The sequence below is a fragment of the Mizuhopecten yessoensis genome, unplaced genomic scaffold (genome assembly GCF_002113885.1).
Source record: "Mizuhopecten yessoensis strain PY_sf001 unplaced genomic scaffold, ASM211388v2 scaffold1313, whole genome shotgun sequence".
NCBI lineage: Eukaryota > Metazoa > Mollusca > Bivalvia > Pectinida > Pectinidae > Mizuhopecten > Mizuhopecten yessoensis.
This window is the reverse complement of record NW_018403984.1, coordinates 1,798,549-1,814,970: the sequence shown is the minus strand read 5'-3', so window position 1 is coordinate 1,814,970 and position 16,422 is coordinate 1,798,549. Positions and strand designations below refer to the sequence as shown.

The 16,422-nt window shown below is 34.0% G+C and overlaps 1 protein-coding gene across 4 annotated transcripts in view; it reads right to left on the bottom strand.

The window, feature by feature from the left end:
- LOC110459762 (ADP-ribosylation factor 1) overlaps nucleotides 1–16,422 on the bottom strand; it is a 37,176-nt gene that overhangs the window by 19,818 nt on the left and 936 nt on the right. For 2 of the 4 annotated variants that reach the window (XM_021512201.1, XM_021512186.1), the window contains exon 2: nucleotides 796–991. The exons of 1 other annotated variant lie outside the window; for it this stretch is intronic. In XM_021512201.1, the coding sequence (XP_021367876.1) occupies nucleotides 796–943 (148 nt within the window). In that variant the 5' untranslated portion in view covers nucleotides 944–991. Of the gene's footprint in view, nucleotides 1–795; nucleotides 992–5,623; nucleotides 7,619–8,386; nucleotides 8,512–11,966; nucleotides 12,078–12,362; nucleotides 12,538–16,422 lie in introns of those variants that run through there. One more of the 4 variants, XM_021512213.1, reaches the window with a different exon arrangement.

The window sequence follows — 16,422 nt, the reverse complement described above, 5'->3', positions numbered from 1 at the left end:
AGCTAGAGACCATCCATTTCAGGCACTGCTGCACAACAAGTAAACAAGGGGAACCCACATATAAAATTTGAAAAAGATCCCTCACATACTTCCCAAGAAATAGCGATAACAAACTTTCACGATCAAAATCCAAGATGGCTGCCTGTCGGCCATGCTGTTTATCCGATCAGTCTCAAAAGTTGCCCTGCAAGGCTAGGGACCAAGGGAAACCCACATATAAAATTTGAGAAAGATCCCTCTGGGACTTCCCGAGAAATACCGATAACAAGAATTGTTTAAGGACAGACGTACCACGGATTCGGGGTGATTTGAATAAAAATAGAATTATGATGCGTCTCCAAACAATTCATCATCCCGCTTCCGAAGCTTTTCCCCCCCAGATTGCTTACATCACTCTTTTGAAAATAATAAAACAATTGTAGCCTTTAACTTCGGTCGATATCTGGATTTATCGACCCGAGAAAAGATATATTGACCTCAGACTGCGTCCTTGGTCAATATATATCTTATTTCTCGGGTTGATTAATCCATGTATCAATATATCTTTTCTTTGGTCGATAAATCCAGGTAGTGCCCTCAGCCAAAGGCTATAATTGAATAATATTATAGCACAGACATGGATAGAAAAAGCGATGACTTCATGCACCAGTAATTGTTTTGGGAGCATGATTTTTCTGTTATTTTTTCCCACACAACTTGAGTTCAGTCAGTGTATCTGCCAATTTCTTTTTCTTTCTCAGATTATGCATTTTGTTTTTGTATTTTGTTTTACCAGTACTGACAAGAAACACTTACCTATAGTCGGGATGGTTGTCACAATTTCTCCAAGCTTCAGTTTATAAAGGATTGTAGTTTTACCAGCAGCATCCAACCCCACCATCAATATCCTCATCTCTTTTTTACCAAATAAACCCTGAAATAACTTGGCAAACGCACTGCCCATTTTCAATGTTTAGTGATGTCTCTTCTTCTCTGGTAGTGATTGTGCAACCTGTAACACGGAGGAAAACTGTATGTAAACAAATAAAACAAGTACTGATGAAAGTCCCCAAAATGGCACCCAGTCACAAATGATATTTATAGTGTATGCAGTACCATTATGCAGGTCTATATACCAAATTTGCATACAATTGGTCAATTTCTAAATTTTAGCCAATCAGAGGCCAGTTCATGGTGGCCATTTTTTGCAATCAGAAAACAGAAGCTGCAGTGGTGTTCGCAGAACAACTAGATTTTTGCCAATCAGGGGCCACAGCGGTCATTTTGGTTGGATGACTAAAAAACGAAAAGATGTTTGCACACCACCTATCTTTTAAGAACACTCGGGTAATTGAGAAAAGAGGTTAAAACCTAGCTGGCAGAAGTGAGTGGAAGAAATATGAAAAATTGTTCTTGCAACAAATCCTGAAAACAGCATGATAATCTAAAAGTTTCAATGCTAATGATATTTTGACAATGGTATTACGAGGCCATGGAAAAATTATCTTAACAACCTACTATAACATCCCTAGCAGTTCCCGACTTGCTTTACTAATCACAAAACGGTAACATAATTTACTCCACAAGACCAGATTTACACTTCCACATCCCATGACTCGCTCACAAACAAAATTTGGAAAATGTTGGTGACAGTATAAGTGATATAACCTGAACGAAATGATGAACTTACAGATCTATTCTGTAATAAGCAATGGTGGCTAACACATTTTTATGTGAATTTAAATTTCTCCATAGGGAAGCAATACAGCTGTTTATGTTCAATGTAGAGTTGAAACCTGGGCAACTGACCTATGATTTCTTTCTTAACTAAAAATTCTCCACAGAGAAGCAATACAGCTTCTTAAGTTAAAACCAAGCTGAAACCTGGGCAAACAACTGAACAAAGATGTTTTTTCTTGTCTAAAATTTCTCCATAAGGAAACAATACAGCTGTTGGAAGTTAAAAGCAAAGCTGGAACCAGAGCCTGTAGAATTATCATCAGAGGTTTATACCGTTCCATTTACTCGACACATGGAAGGACTAATAAAAAAAATTCAGACAGTATTTACTACGATAAAAATAGATTGTGCTTGTGTCTTTTTGTCAAAATCTGTCTGCATGTTATATAATTAGAACTTATTCATGACAAAGTGAAACTGAAAATCTAATAAGACAGCAACAATCACTTGTCAAGTTCCTCTGCATAGATCTCTAACAATCTCAAAACCACAAATTCAACACTGTGCCAATAGCATTGAGAGGGAGATCCAGTGTTGGTAAAATAACCTCAAGTGTGGTCCTTTGTTACTAGTTAGCCGACTGATTCCTTATGGAATGTGTGTCTGGCTGTGAACAGAAGACCAAAGCGTTGAGAGGGAGATCCAGTGATGGTAAAATAACCTCAAGTGTGGTCCTTTGTTACTAGTTAGCCGACCGATTCCTTATGCAATGTGTGTCTGGCTGTGAACAGAAGACCAATCAATCCAAAAAGATGACAACATGTACAGTGTCCATCTAATATGTCAAAATTAGTCGGATACTGATTTAAGTTGTGAAACCCAAATGGAACTGTTTTGGTTATCTTTATATCTTATTGAGCGATTGGAAACCTAGATCTTTATATTTTAGGTTATCTGTGATCATTTTTGTTTCTCTATCGCATTCTTGTTGCTGACATGTATCAAGTCATTAAATGTGCATATTACTAAAATGTATCAAGTCATTAAATGTGCATATTACTAAAATGTATCAAGTACTTAAATGTGCATATTACTGAAATATTGTGCAGAAGGAAGTTAATTAATACATCAAGCAAATTATCCAAGTTATCAATTGTTCAGCAAACTATTGATTCTTGTTGCAGGTTTGAAATACACTACATAGTAAAATCCAGCATATTTACTACAACATTTGTGTTTAAAGTAGTCATTTGGGTTTTTTAAACTTGAAAGAAGGGTTATATTTTCTTTGTTCCGATTAAATTTTAAATTTTTTATGCCAATTTTGTCGTAAAGGTTGAGAAAAAGGTCACGTCACATCTTCAACAGTAAATTTTTCTTCTGATGAAAATGAATGCAATTTGTGATAAGATGAGGCATGTGTTCATTAATAAGCTCCTTCAGCAATAATACCATAGAGCTAGACAGTAAGGGTAGCCAGATAGTCAGAGACCAGTAAAATAGCCAGCTGGACCAGTGGTTCTAAAAACTGCCATCCCCACTGACAAGTCATTATTTAATCATGTTGAATAATTCTGGGTTAATTAATGGAATTTACAGGGACTGGTAAATTTAGAAACTACTAGACCAGCGGCAGACTAGTGGATTGCTGGACTAGTGGATTTTAATATTATAGTAAAGAATTGCTTCAAGTAGTATGGTAGCTATCCATTAGGAGACGGTTTAATGTACATAAACACTTTGATGGTTGTATTGCGGCACTCATGGGCCTGTAACATGGAGAAACCAAAGTTGGGATAGTAGGAAATGTAATATATAATATTGCTAACATCTGAACAGAATTCTAAAATGTGCAGAAAAATGACCCATTTGTAATGTTGGGTTAAACAAGAAACAGTAATTGTGTGTGTAGCGCAACTCTGGACTTGCGCAGACATGTTGGCTAATAACTAGATCCACAATACCAAATGTATCACTCATATTGTCATTTTTAGATACCATTATGATCATCTGACAACAAAATTTCAAGTAAGAGGAAATCAGTCATTCAATATCTTCCATAGGGCAACATTATTTATTAAGTCAATAAAGTTGTTGAAATAATTTAAATGCTTGTTGTCATTTTCCAAGTTTTATTTTTTAAATATATATACTAATTTAAATAATTGATATCTCAAATGTTGCATAAAAACAACTGTAAAATGGAACTTGATTTAGGAAAATATGTTACAAGCGTTGTTACTATGCATGTCTTAAGGTGGAGAGATGTTAATTGTAACAATGAAAATAAATGAAAGAACAAGTTGTAATGAAAGTGAAAATTATTACGATAAAAAAAAGCCTGAACTCAAGTACAATTAGAAGGATATGGTTAATACAAGTACAAAATACAACCAGGGTCCAAGGACACTGGCAATGCATGCTGCAAGTGGCCACTCAAATCTCAAGGCATTTTCACGTGGATCCAGTTACCAGACCGACAAGTACTGCGTACATTTAGACAAAGTTCTACACAGCCTTTACATCTAGACCTGCACCAGGTCTCTAGCTCTTAACACCATTAATAGTTTAACCAGTTGGTTTTGTGATAAATTTTGTGATTTCAACAATAGAAATCAACACCATTTGTTGTTTCCTCTTTCTATGCACGTAGCTGCTATGGTCTAATAGAATGCGAATTTTACAGAACAAAAATTACTTTATTTTGTTGACGACATTTTTTTCTATTCAAATTTAATCAGTTCTTCATCAGGCCACACAAAATGAGTTTTGAAATAAATTTGGCAAGATAGATTCTTTTTTGTAGTTTATCAAAGATTATTTTCATCTTGTCAACAGTTCCATCATCCAGCACATCTGTACTGCATGCAATATCTGACCAACACACTGGCTAGGAAATTGATTACAAAGTTTTTGAATCAAGAATTATTCAGTATCAAATATCTACAAGACACTAAGATAAAACGATTTTGAATTATATAAAATGCAATATAATCTCAATCTCTTTAGAATCATTGATTTGCAATTTTAAATGCAGTTTTCTTAAAATATCACAAAATACAAGAACTTTAAACTTACGATAATATACTATTAGAAGTCACAAAACCTGATATATTTCTCAGGGGAATTAACGAGTATCGGGGATTAAAACACTAACCTGATCAACACTCCTCATGAGAAAGTATCAGATCTTCTCCACAATGTGATGATATTCTTTCACAAACTTGCAGCATCTCTCCTCGCGAAGCAAATTGGCCGTAGATTTTCTTTGATTTTTTAATCGCTATTAAATTTTTTTCTCGCGCAGGTACTTGGTCCACAGGTGAAAATGCCTTAATAACAAACATTATTGCAAAGCAAGCCTTGCAGAGTAAAAGTGACTTAGGACACAGGATAGCACATGGAAAAATTAAATACAACAAAGTGCAAATACATACATTAACACATGTAATGGTATTCAGACATAGTACAATATTTCATGATACAGCTGCACTCAATTTTTCGCAAAAACCAATGAAGGTAAGTGAAAGCCAGTAATGGAAACTATTGTATACTACAGGTAGCACAGTTTTGTACCTCCAACAAACCATTTACATTGTTTTATATACCTACCAAGGAAAATCACATTTTTTCAGGATATCAATCACTTGATATAAGTGAGAAATTTCAACTGTATTCTATCATTATTTGCATTAAATTCCTTAGAAACCATTCAATAAATAATAGCCCTCTGTATTTATGCGAACAAAGGGAATATTTTGATGTTTGAACTGTCGGGTATCGGACAATATCAAATATGATAGCTTGTGCTTCGTGGGTGCAAGCTATTTATCACATCTACAGTCCACGAAATACAATGTAATCATGCAAAAAAGCCCTTTTAGTTTATTTACACACCTGCCAACAAATCACTGTACATAACATTGTATTTTACACCGAAAAAATGACACAAGATAACGGAACTTCTATACAGAAATGAGTTTATTTTTCACAGTATCATACAATCATACATACATGTATCACTTAAAACAGCCTGCCCAACAAATGTGACTGCGCCTTGAACGACACTTTCAGTAAAAACAGCACTTTTTACGGAACCAGAAATGGAACTTTTTTCTAACATATGTTTATGGAAGAACCAGCTTCTGCTATGTCTGTTTCTGATAAATTTATCTCATTATAAAAGATGTGGTTATTGTTTGGTTTCTAAAAAAACTATTAAAAGATTTAATAGCAAAAGGGACCCCAACACATACGCAACTACATGATAATGAAAATGTAAGACAGGAAATAAATACGAAAAATAATAAATAGTACTATACTCGGACAATAAGATTTGTTTTTTAAACGCTGTTTCAACCCCCTGGCATGTAATCTGTTTAAACACATGCTTTGATAAATTATGTCAATTATCGTTAGATGTTTTTTTTAGTTTACAAGGAGAATGATAATGTACACACCCTTATTTTAGAGACAAATTTGTTGATTTTTTTTAGGGATTATATGTTCAAATTTCTACATTTTAATAGCTAATATAAATTTCTAAGAGCACTCTCTCATGAATGCCATTGTGCCCACAAACAATACTAGGTTCGTAGCATACATACTTTTTAAAGTCACTGGAGAAAACCATTTTGTTTTTCTGTGTATGTATCAATATATAATAATCACAATGAAATTTGACATCTTTGCAAATTCCTATAACATAACACTATCACTAGAAAAACAAAAATCCTTTAGTACAAAACTTATTTCCCCCCAAATACACAAACACCCGAATGTTATTTTTCTTTCACAAAATGAAAAAGTTCACAAATGTGCACAGATAGTTATATTCTGTTTTCTTGATGAAGTGATGACTTCTTCATCAATATACACAGTCATATAATTGCTTGGTCTGAACTTGCCGATACCCTCAAATTTCCTTTATATATACAGACTCTCAGGCAATAACGTGTGCAACATTACTAGACAAAGGTGATCACTGCAACACCAAGTGTACATCTTTGTATCAACTTGAAAATTAAATACATTTGATAATCATCAAGAATGAACCTTACAATACTGTATCCCTATAATAAGTACCCTCAAATCAGCATCACAGGCAAACCTGTGTGTGTAGTTATAATACCAGCACTGCACAGCCAATACCACCGACACCAGTTTTCATCGCAAATGTAAAAGTAGTTGTTCCTAGGAAAGACTCCAGTCATAATTACGCCAGATATTTATCTTCTAGTATGGATTTCAAGAATTGCTGATGAAAAGCGTTCTAGTTAGTTGTCTTGCCCAATAATCATGAGGACTAAAAAGGTCAATATATGTTAGGTTGGAAATAATTGTTGTTTGAAATCAATTGACAGCAACAACAAAGAAAACAATTTTAATATCACTGGAATGTTATCAACACACCATCTGAAAAGTATTTGGTTGCCTAACATGTTATACCTACCATTTCGCGAAAAAAAAAAAAATCCACAAGAAATGAAAATGTTGATACTTCAGAAGATTTAGCTATATGTAATTAAAATGATACTTATAGTGCAACAAATGCGACTCTTCATCCATACAATTGTTCTAGAAATAGAAGCAATATATCCAACTCAATGAAGAAATATAACATATGCAGGGTTGGTCTAGCATGTTGCTTGAATAAATCTGTCGAGAGCCCTCCTCAACATCAACAACTGTTACATATAATGACAAGTCCTTGGTAATCAGTTCCTAATAAACACCTGTTCAGATCAAATCTGAACTAATTTTTAAATGTCTTAAAAAGTTAGGATCATAGTCATGTCTATTTGCTATTCTTAAGTTGAGAAGACATCCAGTCGAGTCCTTCATAGAGACCGTCCCCATTGGTAGCACATGTTGCTTGAATGTACCAGTTACGAAGTCGTAGTTCGTGCAGTCCCAGACTTTCTGTAAGTGTTGGAGCATCCATGGCATTTGGCAGATCCTTGGGGAGTAAAAGTAGATCAGAATTAGAACACAATTCGTCTTGTGTTGAGCAGATGGTAAAAATATATATTTTGATTATTTTCTTTTAAGTCTATTTTGAATAACCATTCCTGTCCCACTGCACTTTTGTTCACTTTGATATTACATACTTTCAAAACAGATGAATCTTATTGAAGATACACAGTAACCTCCCTTTAATTTCGTTTTAGATGCAACTGTAGCAGTTGAGTCTGGACTCTTTCCGTTGACCAGGTAGCTTTTTTTTTTAGAGCTATAACATCAATCTGAAGTCCAGATTTCCGATCCCGGATTAGCTATGCTAGAGTTTTCATACAAAGAACACTTTTGTTTATCATATATTGATGTTTATGTTTATTTCATCTTCATTATTTTTCATTCAAGTCCCGCAATATATGGTTTTCTTTCAGAAATGACTTGATCAAAGTTTTACTTATGCTGGAAATGCATTTACTTCTTCGTAATTCAAGTTTTTGGCAGTGGTACAGGGTTCCTTTAATTCTAAATCACATGGTCATTTAAACACAAAATATGGAAAATAACATGCCGTAAATGTGTGTAAAATGGAAGTAATATTTTTCTATATCAAATCTTCAACTGATAAACAATTTATCAATTTGAGTAACTTTTATTCGAAACTTATTTTGTGTTCAAAAATATCACATATTGTCTCCACTACATGGTCTTTAACGAGGTTCTGAACTGAAGTATAAATAGGACCATTTTTGTTGGACTTTATTGAATTCACCTGTTTATTTGCAAACACTAATAGAACGGCATCCCTGAGTTCATCCTCGTTTAGCATACGCTGAAGTTCATCCTTTGCTTCTCTTACACGCTCTTTGTCATTACTGTCCACAACAAATATCAAACCTGCCAAACACAAATTATACATATACAGAGAATCATGAAAACATCTACAAAACATTCCAAATTGTAAATAGAGATACAACCATATTTCATAGAATTTGAAGTTACAGCCTCAGCAACTTTACAGCAGAAGAAAAAAAATTACTTCAAGCATTATACACAAGACATTTAAGAGGTATCTTGGCACTCATCATATTAAGATCTTCCTAAGTCATAGGAAATGCTTGTGTATTTTTCAGAGTTTTACCTTGTGTAGAAACTACCCTTTCAGATTTGGGGGAAATTAAAATTTTGATCCAAGGCCGTAGTGTCATGAGGCCAAATACAAATATATATTTCCCGTTTCGGCTCCAAAGAAATAGGGTAGGTAGGTATGAAAACCATTTTATCACATAACTGTTGAATTTTGTTATATGTAGTACATGTAATACAAATAGTTCTTAGGATTTTGTTGTTTGAAATTTTTCACATATTTGACCGCTGTGAACTTGATAGCAGGTCAAGGTCATTTTGATGAGGAAACTTTATAGCACTCCATCCCAGGTACCTACTGGCCAAACATCATAACCCTAGGTCCTACAGTTCTTCAGAAAAAGTTGTTATAAAGAAAACGTTAACGGACGCCGCAGTACAGCATAAGCTCAAATGGCCCTTTGGGCCAGGTGAGCTAAAAATATGGTATTGTTTTAATAAAGTATGAATGGCACCAAATATATCATTTTTTATTCATGTTATATAATATGATATAATGTAATATAAATTAAAAAATCCCTGCATTCCAAGTTCTTGTGTTGAGCAGACTCAAACGACACATTGAAGTAAATTATTATTTGACCCACCTAAATGTTTATGGAATAACCAGTGTAATTTACAGTAGTGCTACCACCAGTGTTACATTTCTAAACTATCCTTACTAGGACATCGACACTACTCAATATTCACTGGCACCAAAACAAAACAAGTGCATTTATATCTACAATTTATTTACAACACAAGACCATTATAACTAACTTCCTAATTCTCACTTTAACTCTAACTTTCCAACTCTCCTCTATATCTCTAAGCCCCCTCAAATCTATCTCCCTAATTCTCAACCTCCTTCAAGACTCCTTAATTCAACTCCCCAACCCAACTCTCTTCTCCTCCTTTGACTCCCAAGCTGAACGGTCCATTAGCAAAATCCTACTACATTAAAAATGCAGATACATTAACATTGCTGATGCTGCTGAAATCCTGCTAATATTTGACCCCTTTACCACTAGTTTAACAGGCCATAAATCTTGCTAAGTTTGATCCCAGCGGTCAGCATCAGCTGGAGGCACAAACACTGATATCACAAACTCGACTCCCCCCACCTACACTACAGACAGACACACTAATTTACAGATACCATAATCTGTATCATAACAACCATTATCTACGGCTACTTAGCCATCATCAAATAAAACTCTAACTGACCACCAGCCAATGCTAATAAAATGCATAGCAAACTATATGCACACTTTGAACAATTAAACGGCTAATCATTGCATAACAATGACTGTGTAAAAACAATAAAATGTATTAGTGTCGCCCGGGAAACGGAAACACAGCATTACTTTTATTTGATCTGAAGGTAAAACATAAATGTTTCGTCCGACATACATGTGCGCAGTATATTTCAATTTATAAACAATTTTCAGCACATATTGATAATTTTCTTCTTTAGGGGAAACTACCCATAAACGGTAGTGAATCAAGTCCAGATTGACCCCTGAGTGTTACAACTTACATGGTGTATTTATAAGAGTGTTACCGTGTGTATTTATAAGAGTGTTACCATGTGTATTTATAAGAGTGTTGCCATGTGTATTTATAAGAGTGTTACCTTGTGTATTTATAAGAGTGTTACATTGTGTATTTATAAGAGTGTTACCTTGTGTATTTATAAGAGTGTTACATTGTGTATTTATAAGAGTGTTACCTTGTGTATTTATAAGAGTGTTACATTGTGTATTTATAAGAGTGTTACCTTGTGTATTTATAAGAGTGTTACCTTGTCTTGTGTATTTATAAGAGTGTTACCTTGTGTATTTATAAGTGTTACCTCGTGTATTTATAAGTGTTACATTGTGTATTTTTACCCCCCGCTTTCACTGAAGCGAGGGATATTAATTGGGGTTGGTCTGTCAAGCTTGGTTTCCGTGCAATAACTACAACAAATGATAACCGATTATCTTCAAACTTTGTCACAGGGTTAAATGCCTTAAGGGCTCGGCCAAGTTTGATGACCCATTTCAGCAGACCTCATTTGGTGTAGTTATGGCCCCTTGAATAACAAAAAACGTTATTATCTGCTGCACTTCATTTCCATGCAATAACTATGACAAACGTTAACCGCTTATCTTCCAACTCGGTCACAGAGTTAAATGCCTTAAGGGCTGGTCCAAGTTCGATGACCACTTCAATCGGACTCCATTTGGCAGAGTTATGGCCCCTTAAGTAACGAAAAACATCATTATCTGCAGTTTCTGCTGACCGGTAATACCTCTAGCAAATATAAGCCGTCAAACTACTTGATAACAATGTTTATGTTCCTCTGTCTTTCCACCTATCTCAGGCACTCTTTGGTTTTCGGGTGATAATTGCTGTAGATATTGTCCAGATTTTTAAACCAAATTCTTAACGCACATCCGACTCATGCTAAGTTTGCCAACCGATGTGATTTGTGCATATTTACAGATAATCAATAAGGTACAGAGCTTTTTTTCTCTCTTTAAGTTTCAAGCTTTATATTATGTCTCAACAGCACGATTATTGCATGTTTAAATCTAACCCCAATAATGTTAACCTATAATATGTCCTGCAAACGGGGGGATATAAATTCCACGAATTTGCCTGTTAAGTGTAACCTTGTGTATACAATGCCCTACCTTTTATATAAACAATGCCCTACCTTGTGTATTTACAATGCCTTACCTTGTGTATTTACAATGCCTTACCTTGTGTATTTACAATGCCCTACCTTGTGTATTTACAATGCCTTTTTACCTTGTGTATTTATAATGCCCTACCTTGTGTATTTACAATGCCTTACCTTGTGTATTTAAAATGCCATACCTTGTGTATTTATAATGCCTTATCTTGTGTATTTACAATGCCCTACCTTGTGTATTTACAATGCCTTACCTTGTGTATTTACAATGCCTTACCTTGTGTATTTACAATGCTTGTGTATTTACAATGCCTTACCTTGTGTATTTACAATGCCATACCTTGTGTATTTATAATGCCTTACCTTGTGTATTTACAATGCCTTACCTTGTGAATTTACAATGCCTTACCTCGTGTATTTACAATGCCCTACCTTGTGTATTTACAATACCCTACCTTGTGCATTAACACTGCCTTACCTTGTGTATTTACAATGCCTTACCTTGTGTATTTACAATGCCTTACCTTGTGTATAAATGCCTTACCTTGTGTATTTTGGAAGTAATGCCTCCACAATGGTCTGATCTTGTCCTGACCACCAACATCCCAAACAGTAAAACTAATGTTTTTGTAATCTACAGTCTCAACATTAAAACCTGAAAATAGAATGCAAATGAAAATAACACTAATAATCTTTAGTGCTGGTTTCAAATCAGCCAAAGATAAGTGTATATATGTAAGCACTCCACAAAAGTGTAGCTAGATATAGCCTTCAGAGTAGGAAAGATTTGTTTTCAAAAACTGATTTCCCCCCCTCTAAAATATGAGTCACCTAGAAACTACAATTGAAATAAATGATCTATTAAAAACATAAATAATGTATTATTTAACTGATTGCCATGCATATCGCCAGCAAAACTTGTTTTGTTAAACACACTTACCTATAGTCGGGATGGTTGTCACAATTTCTCCAAGCTTCAGTTTATAAAGGATTGTAGTTTTACCAGCAGCATCCAACCCCACCATCAATATCCTCATCTCTTTTTTACCAAATAAACTCGAAAATAACTTTGCAAAGGTACCACCCATGTTTAGGTCGTGTTGTTAAAGTGCAGTCTGTAAATCATAAAGTACAGATTTTAATCAAAGGGCATGAAAAACATTAGATTGTTCCAAAAACTGTATAGAAAATTGGAATCCAGCAGAAGACATGATTATTAATGCTGATTAAATCCACAAGCAGCAATAAATCTCGCAGCCCTACAGGTGAATCTATTAAAGGATGCATTACAAATACAATATCAGACATTTATCATATAATTTCTTTTTATTTTCAGTCCTGAGAAACATTTGCAAAAACACTAAATACAATGAACACAGAACAAAGGACTTGTTTCTAACAGCCCAAATTCTGCTTTGCAGAAAATCTCTGAAAACTTCTATTCCTATTTCAGTACAACTTTACTTCTCTTGCCTCAGACACCTGAATATTACACACAGAATTTCTACACTTCGGTGAGATCTCAATGTACTTTCACACCATACGGTAATCAAAATTCTTTTTCATTACATTTTTGGAGGAGATATTCTCATTAAACATGTAAAAGCAATATCCTCATTAAACATGTAAAAGTGATATCCTCATTAAACATGTAAAAGTGATTAAAAATGTTTTTACATGTTAACTACAATATTGCTACCAACAATGTAAGCTTTAGATTATGATTTGGATTAGCCTTGATATTGTGAGATTTTTAATAAATTGTATATTTTATACTGTAACAAGTTTATATAAACAGGGATTAATCTAGGTTTTTGGGGGAATTTATACTATACCTGTTTTTACAAACTGTAGGGAACACAGCTTGAGGTGTATATACAGGACCTTCATCTATATATAACGTAACTGGTAATGAAATCAGGATACTATCCCTCAATGATGTAGATTTGGTAAACAAATATTGCTTAAAACTTTTAATCTATATATAAGATCATACCATAACAATATGATACAATTTGCGATCTCTAATGACTGTTAATATTAAATAAATCTTTTTGGGAGAAAAACCCCCGAAAAAACATAAAGTATAATAACTGATGGAAAAATGGGAAACTGTCTACATGGAATGGAAGTTTGGAATGCCTAGATTAATCCCTGTTCGTCTCAAAACAGATACTTACCAAAATTAAACTAAAGTCCACATAACTGCTGCTTGTTGTCAACGACTCAAAGTTATGTCTTCTATGTAAACCTCAGATTACGTAGTCAGGAATAGCGTTAACGTTTCTCGGATAGATCAAGCGAATTTGGTCAAGCACATACGTGCAAATAAAGAAAACCGCATAATTTTCTCGAGTTTTTTGTTGCGCATGGATGGGATCTATATAAAGGATTCTCTTCATATGATTTAGCCGAGTAAAATTGAGTGCATAACCACACTAACCATCTTTTAATCAAATTCACAAGAAGACAAATTACAAGGAGACCATAAAGGGATTCTTTTGTAAACATATACTATTTGATGAAATGGGACAAACTATATATATATCAAACAACATTCAACTTTCTGCAATGTACTCCTCATCTTCACGTATTAATTAGTGCCACCTTTTACAGATCTATTCAGACTCAAAACCTCTAAGTTATTTCAATGGCACTTACTGTCTCAAAAATCTTAGGATTAACAATATACTCTATACACAGAAAAAAAGTGGCCTTTAGAAGCCCTTTACTTGGATTTCAATTGCAAACCAATTCCCTTTTTTTTTTAAACTGGCGATATCAAGACAAAATCCCTGGGGAAACCCAAATAATATTCATGAAAGTTGAGTGAGGGATTAATGTTTACAAGTTCTTTCCATAAAATATATTGTGAAAATTAACATGATACACCAAAACCGGTATTCTGACATGCCCAAAAATTAGCAGGTACACAGCACTGAAAAATGCCTTGTTGCTCGTTGACTTAACTATACAAATTTCATATACATTTGTAAATCAACAAAAAAAAGATTTTTGCAAAGGTAATATGCTAACATATGAGGACAATTCTAACGTTACTGTGACAGAATTACCAGCAGTAAAACAACATGGAAATTACTTAAATGTCTTCCGAGATATGAAGAATGATTCATATTTGATAAACAATCTTAAATATTGACATCAGTTGAAAATACATTGAAGTCGAAAATCTTTAAACAGCTGCAACAGTATACATCAGTATTTACCGAGTCTGTTTTTCATACTATCAATATTGATACTGTCATCAAACTAAAACTACAGTACACATCTGAATTTTGGAAAGGATGTTTGCTTCACACTTATCAAAATTCACCATTGTCAAAATTCTTATTCTATATTCAGTCATCTGAGGCAAGGTAAAACAATATTCATTTATTGTATGACCATTGGGTCTTTATACCTGTCCTTTCACAAGATTTAAAGTAGAGAAAAATAAAAACCTTCAGAACATGTTACTTTTTAAAGAGTACATGTACATGCACAAGGAACACTGCAGCAAACTTTCAACAGAATTGACAGTGAAAGGGAGCAGAGTTGATCAGCCATTTACTAAGAAAACAGGCAAGGTCTTAATTTTGCAAAATCTATACATGCAATATTTAGACCACAGAAATAATTTTCAAATCCAAAATATATAAAAGGGCGCCGACTTAAAGGTAACCGCACATTAAATTAAAAAATATCCTGTTTGTGTAAAGAAATTCTTGAACCATTCTACATGTTACACCAGTTCAAGGATATGGTCATTTATTGTAGCACCATTATAATATATATATTGTCGACAGTATGTATACATACACAAGCCCTATGCTCTGGTTAGTGAAAATATTTTACTTTTAAAATGTAGACTGGGATAGCTACAGTCATTGTACCTTAATCAGCCTGCGTGCTAAATATAATATCTCCTCCTAAATCTTATGTTCATCATGTTATTATTTGTTGTGCTAATGGCAAATCCGATTCCAAAACATTATTGAAAATAAAGTATAAAATAAAATGTTACATGCACTAAATTGAAAACATGTTAAAAAAAATCTATAAGCACAGGATATTGGTAGACCTAATTTAATATTTCAAACTTTAGAACCACAATGTGCAGCTAATTCAATTTGTTTTGTTGATTTGCACTGTGAATTGCTTAAAACTGGTATTGGTGATGTTGCTTCCAAGATCAAGTAAAAGAACAAAGATCTCTCCCTTAACCACTGTAGGTTTCCTCACTCATGTCTCAGTGTATAAACCAGCTAGAACTTTGGTAAACATTTGTGGGCGACACCCTGGACATGATTTCATTGGTCAATCTATGATTTATGACATCACGAAACAATACTTTTGGACATAATTTTCCATTGTGACGCCATGCTCTGCGGCAATTGTTCCATCATCGGAAACACATGATATATTATCCACAGGGAAAATATGGTTTTTCAAATAAAATACTAATGTTATGGGAGAAACAGGTCCCCAAACTTGTGATGATCAGTTATCATGTTTATCTTACTCTCGTTAGTTAATTTTTCAAATTGTTAAAGACACTCAGGATCGGTTATCCTCGTGTCTTTATACAATTTGAAGATTTACTTACTTGAGTTAGATAAACATGATAAGGTGTTTTAACGAACCACCACTCGTGGAACCTCTATTTCTGTGTCATTCACAAAAATATGCCATATCTGAGATTGAAGCAGCCAACGGTGTGTTAATACCTTCCTCCGTCTATTAAGGAAGTCGGTCTTGTGCTGTAGTGCGTTAATTATTATGTACAGTGGTTTATTTTTTTGGTATTTGCTATAGGATAAAAACAGCGAGTGACTGTTAGTTTTGTCGTAGGTTTTGTATATGTTCGATTATGTTATATGTGGTGCATGTCCTGAATTTCAGTTCCATAGATTTCGTCTGCTTTGTATAATTATGTATTGTTGCTTCAATATATATCTGATACATGAAATACGCTGGTATGCACATTTCACCATTTCACT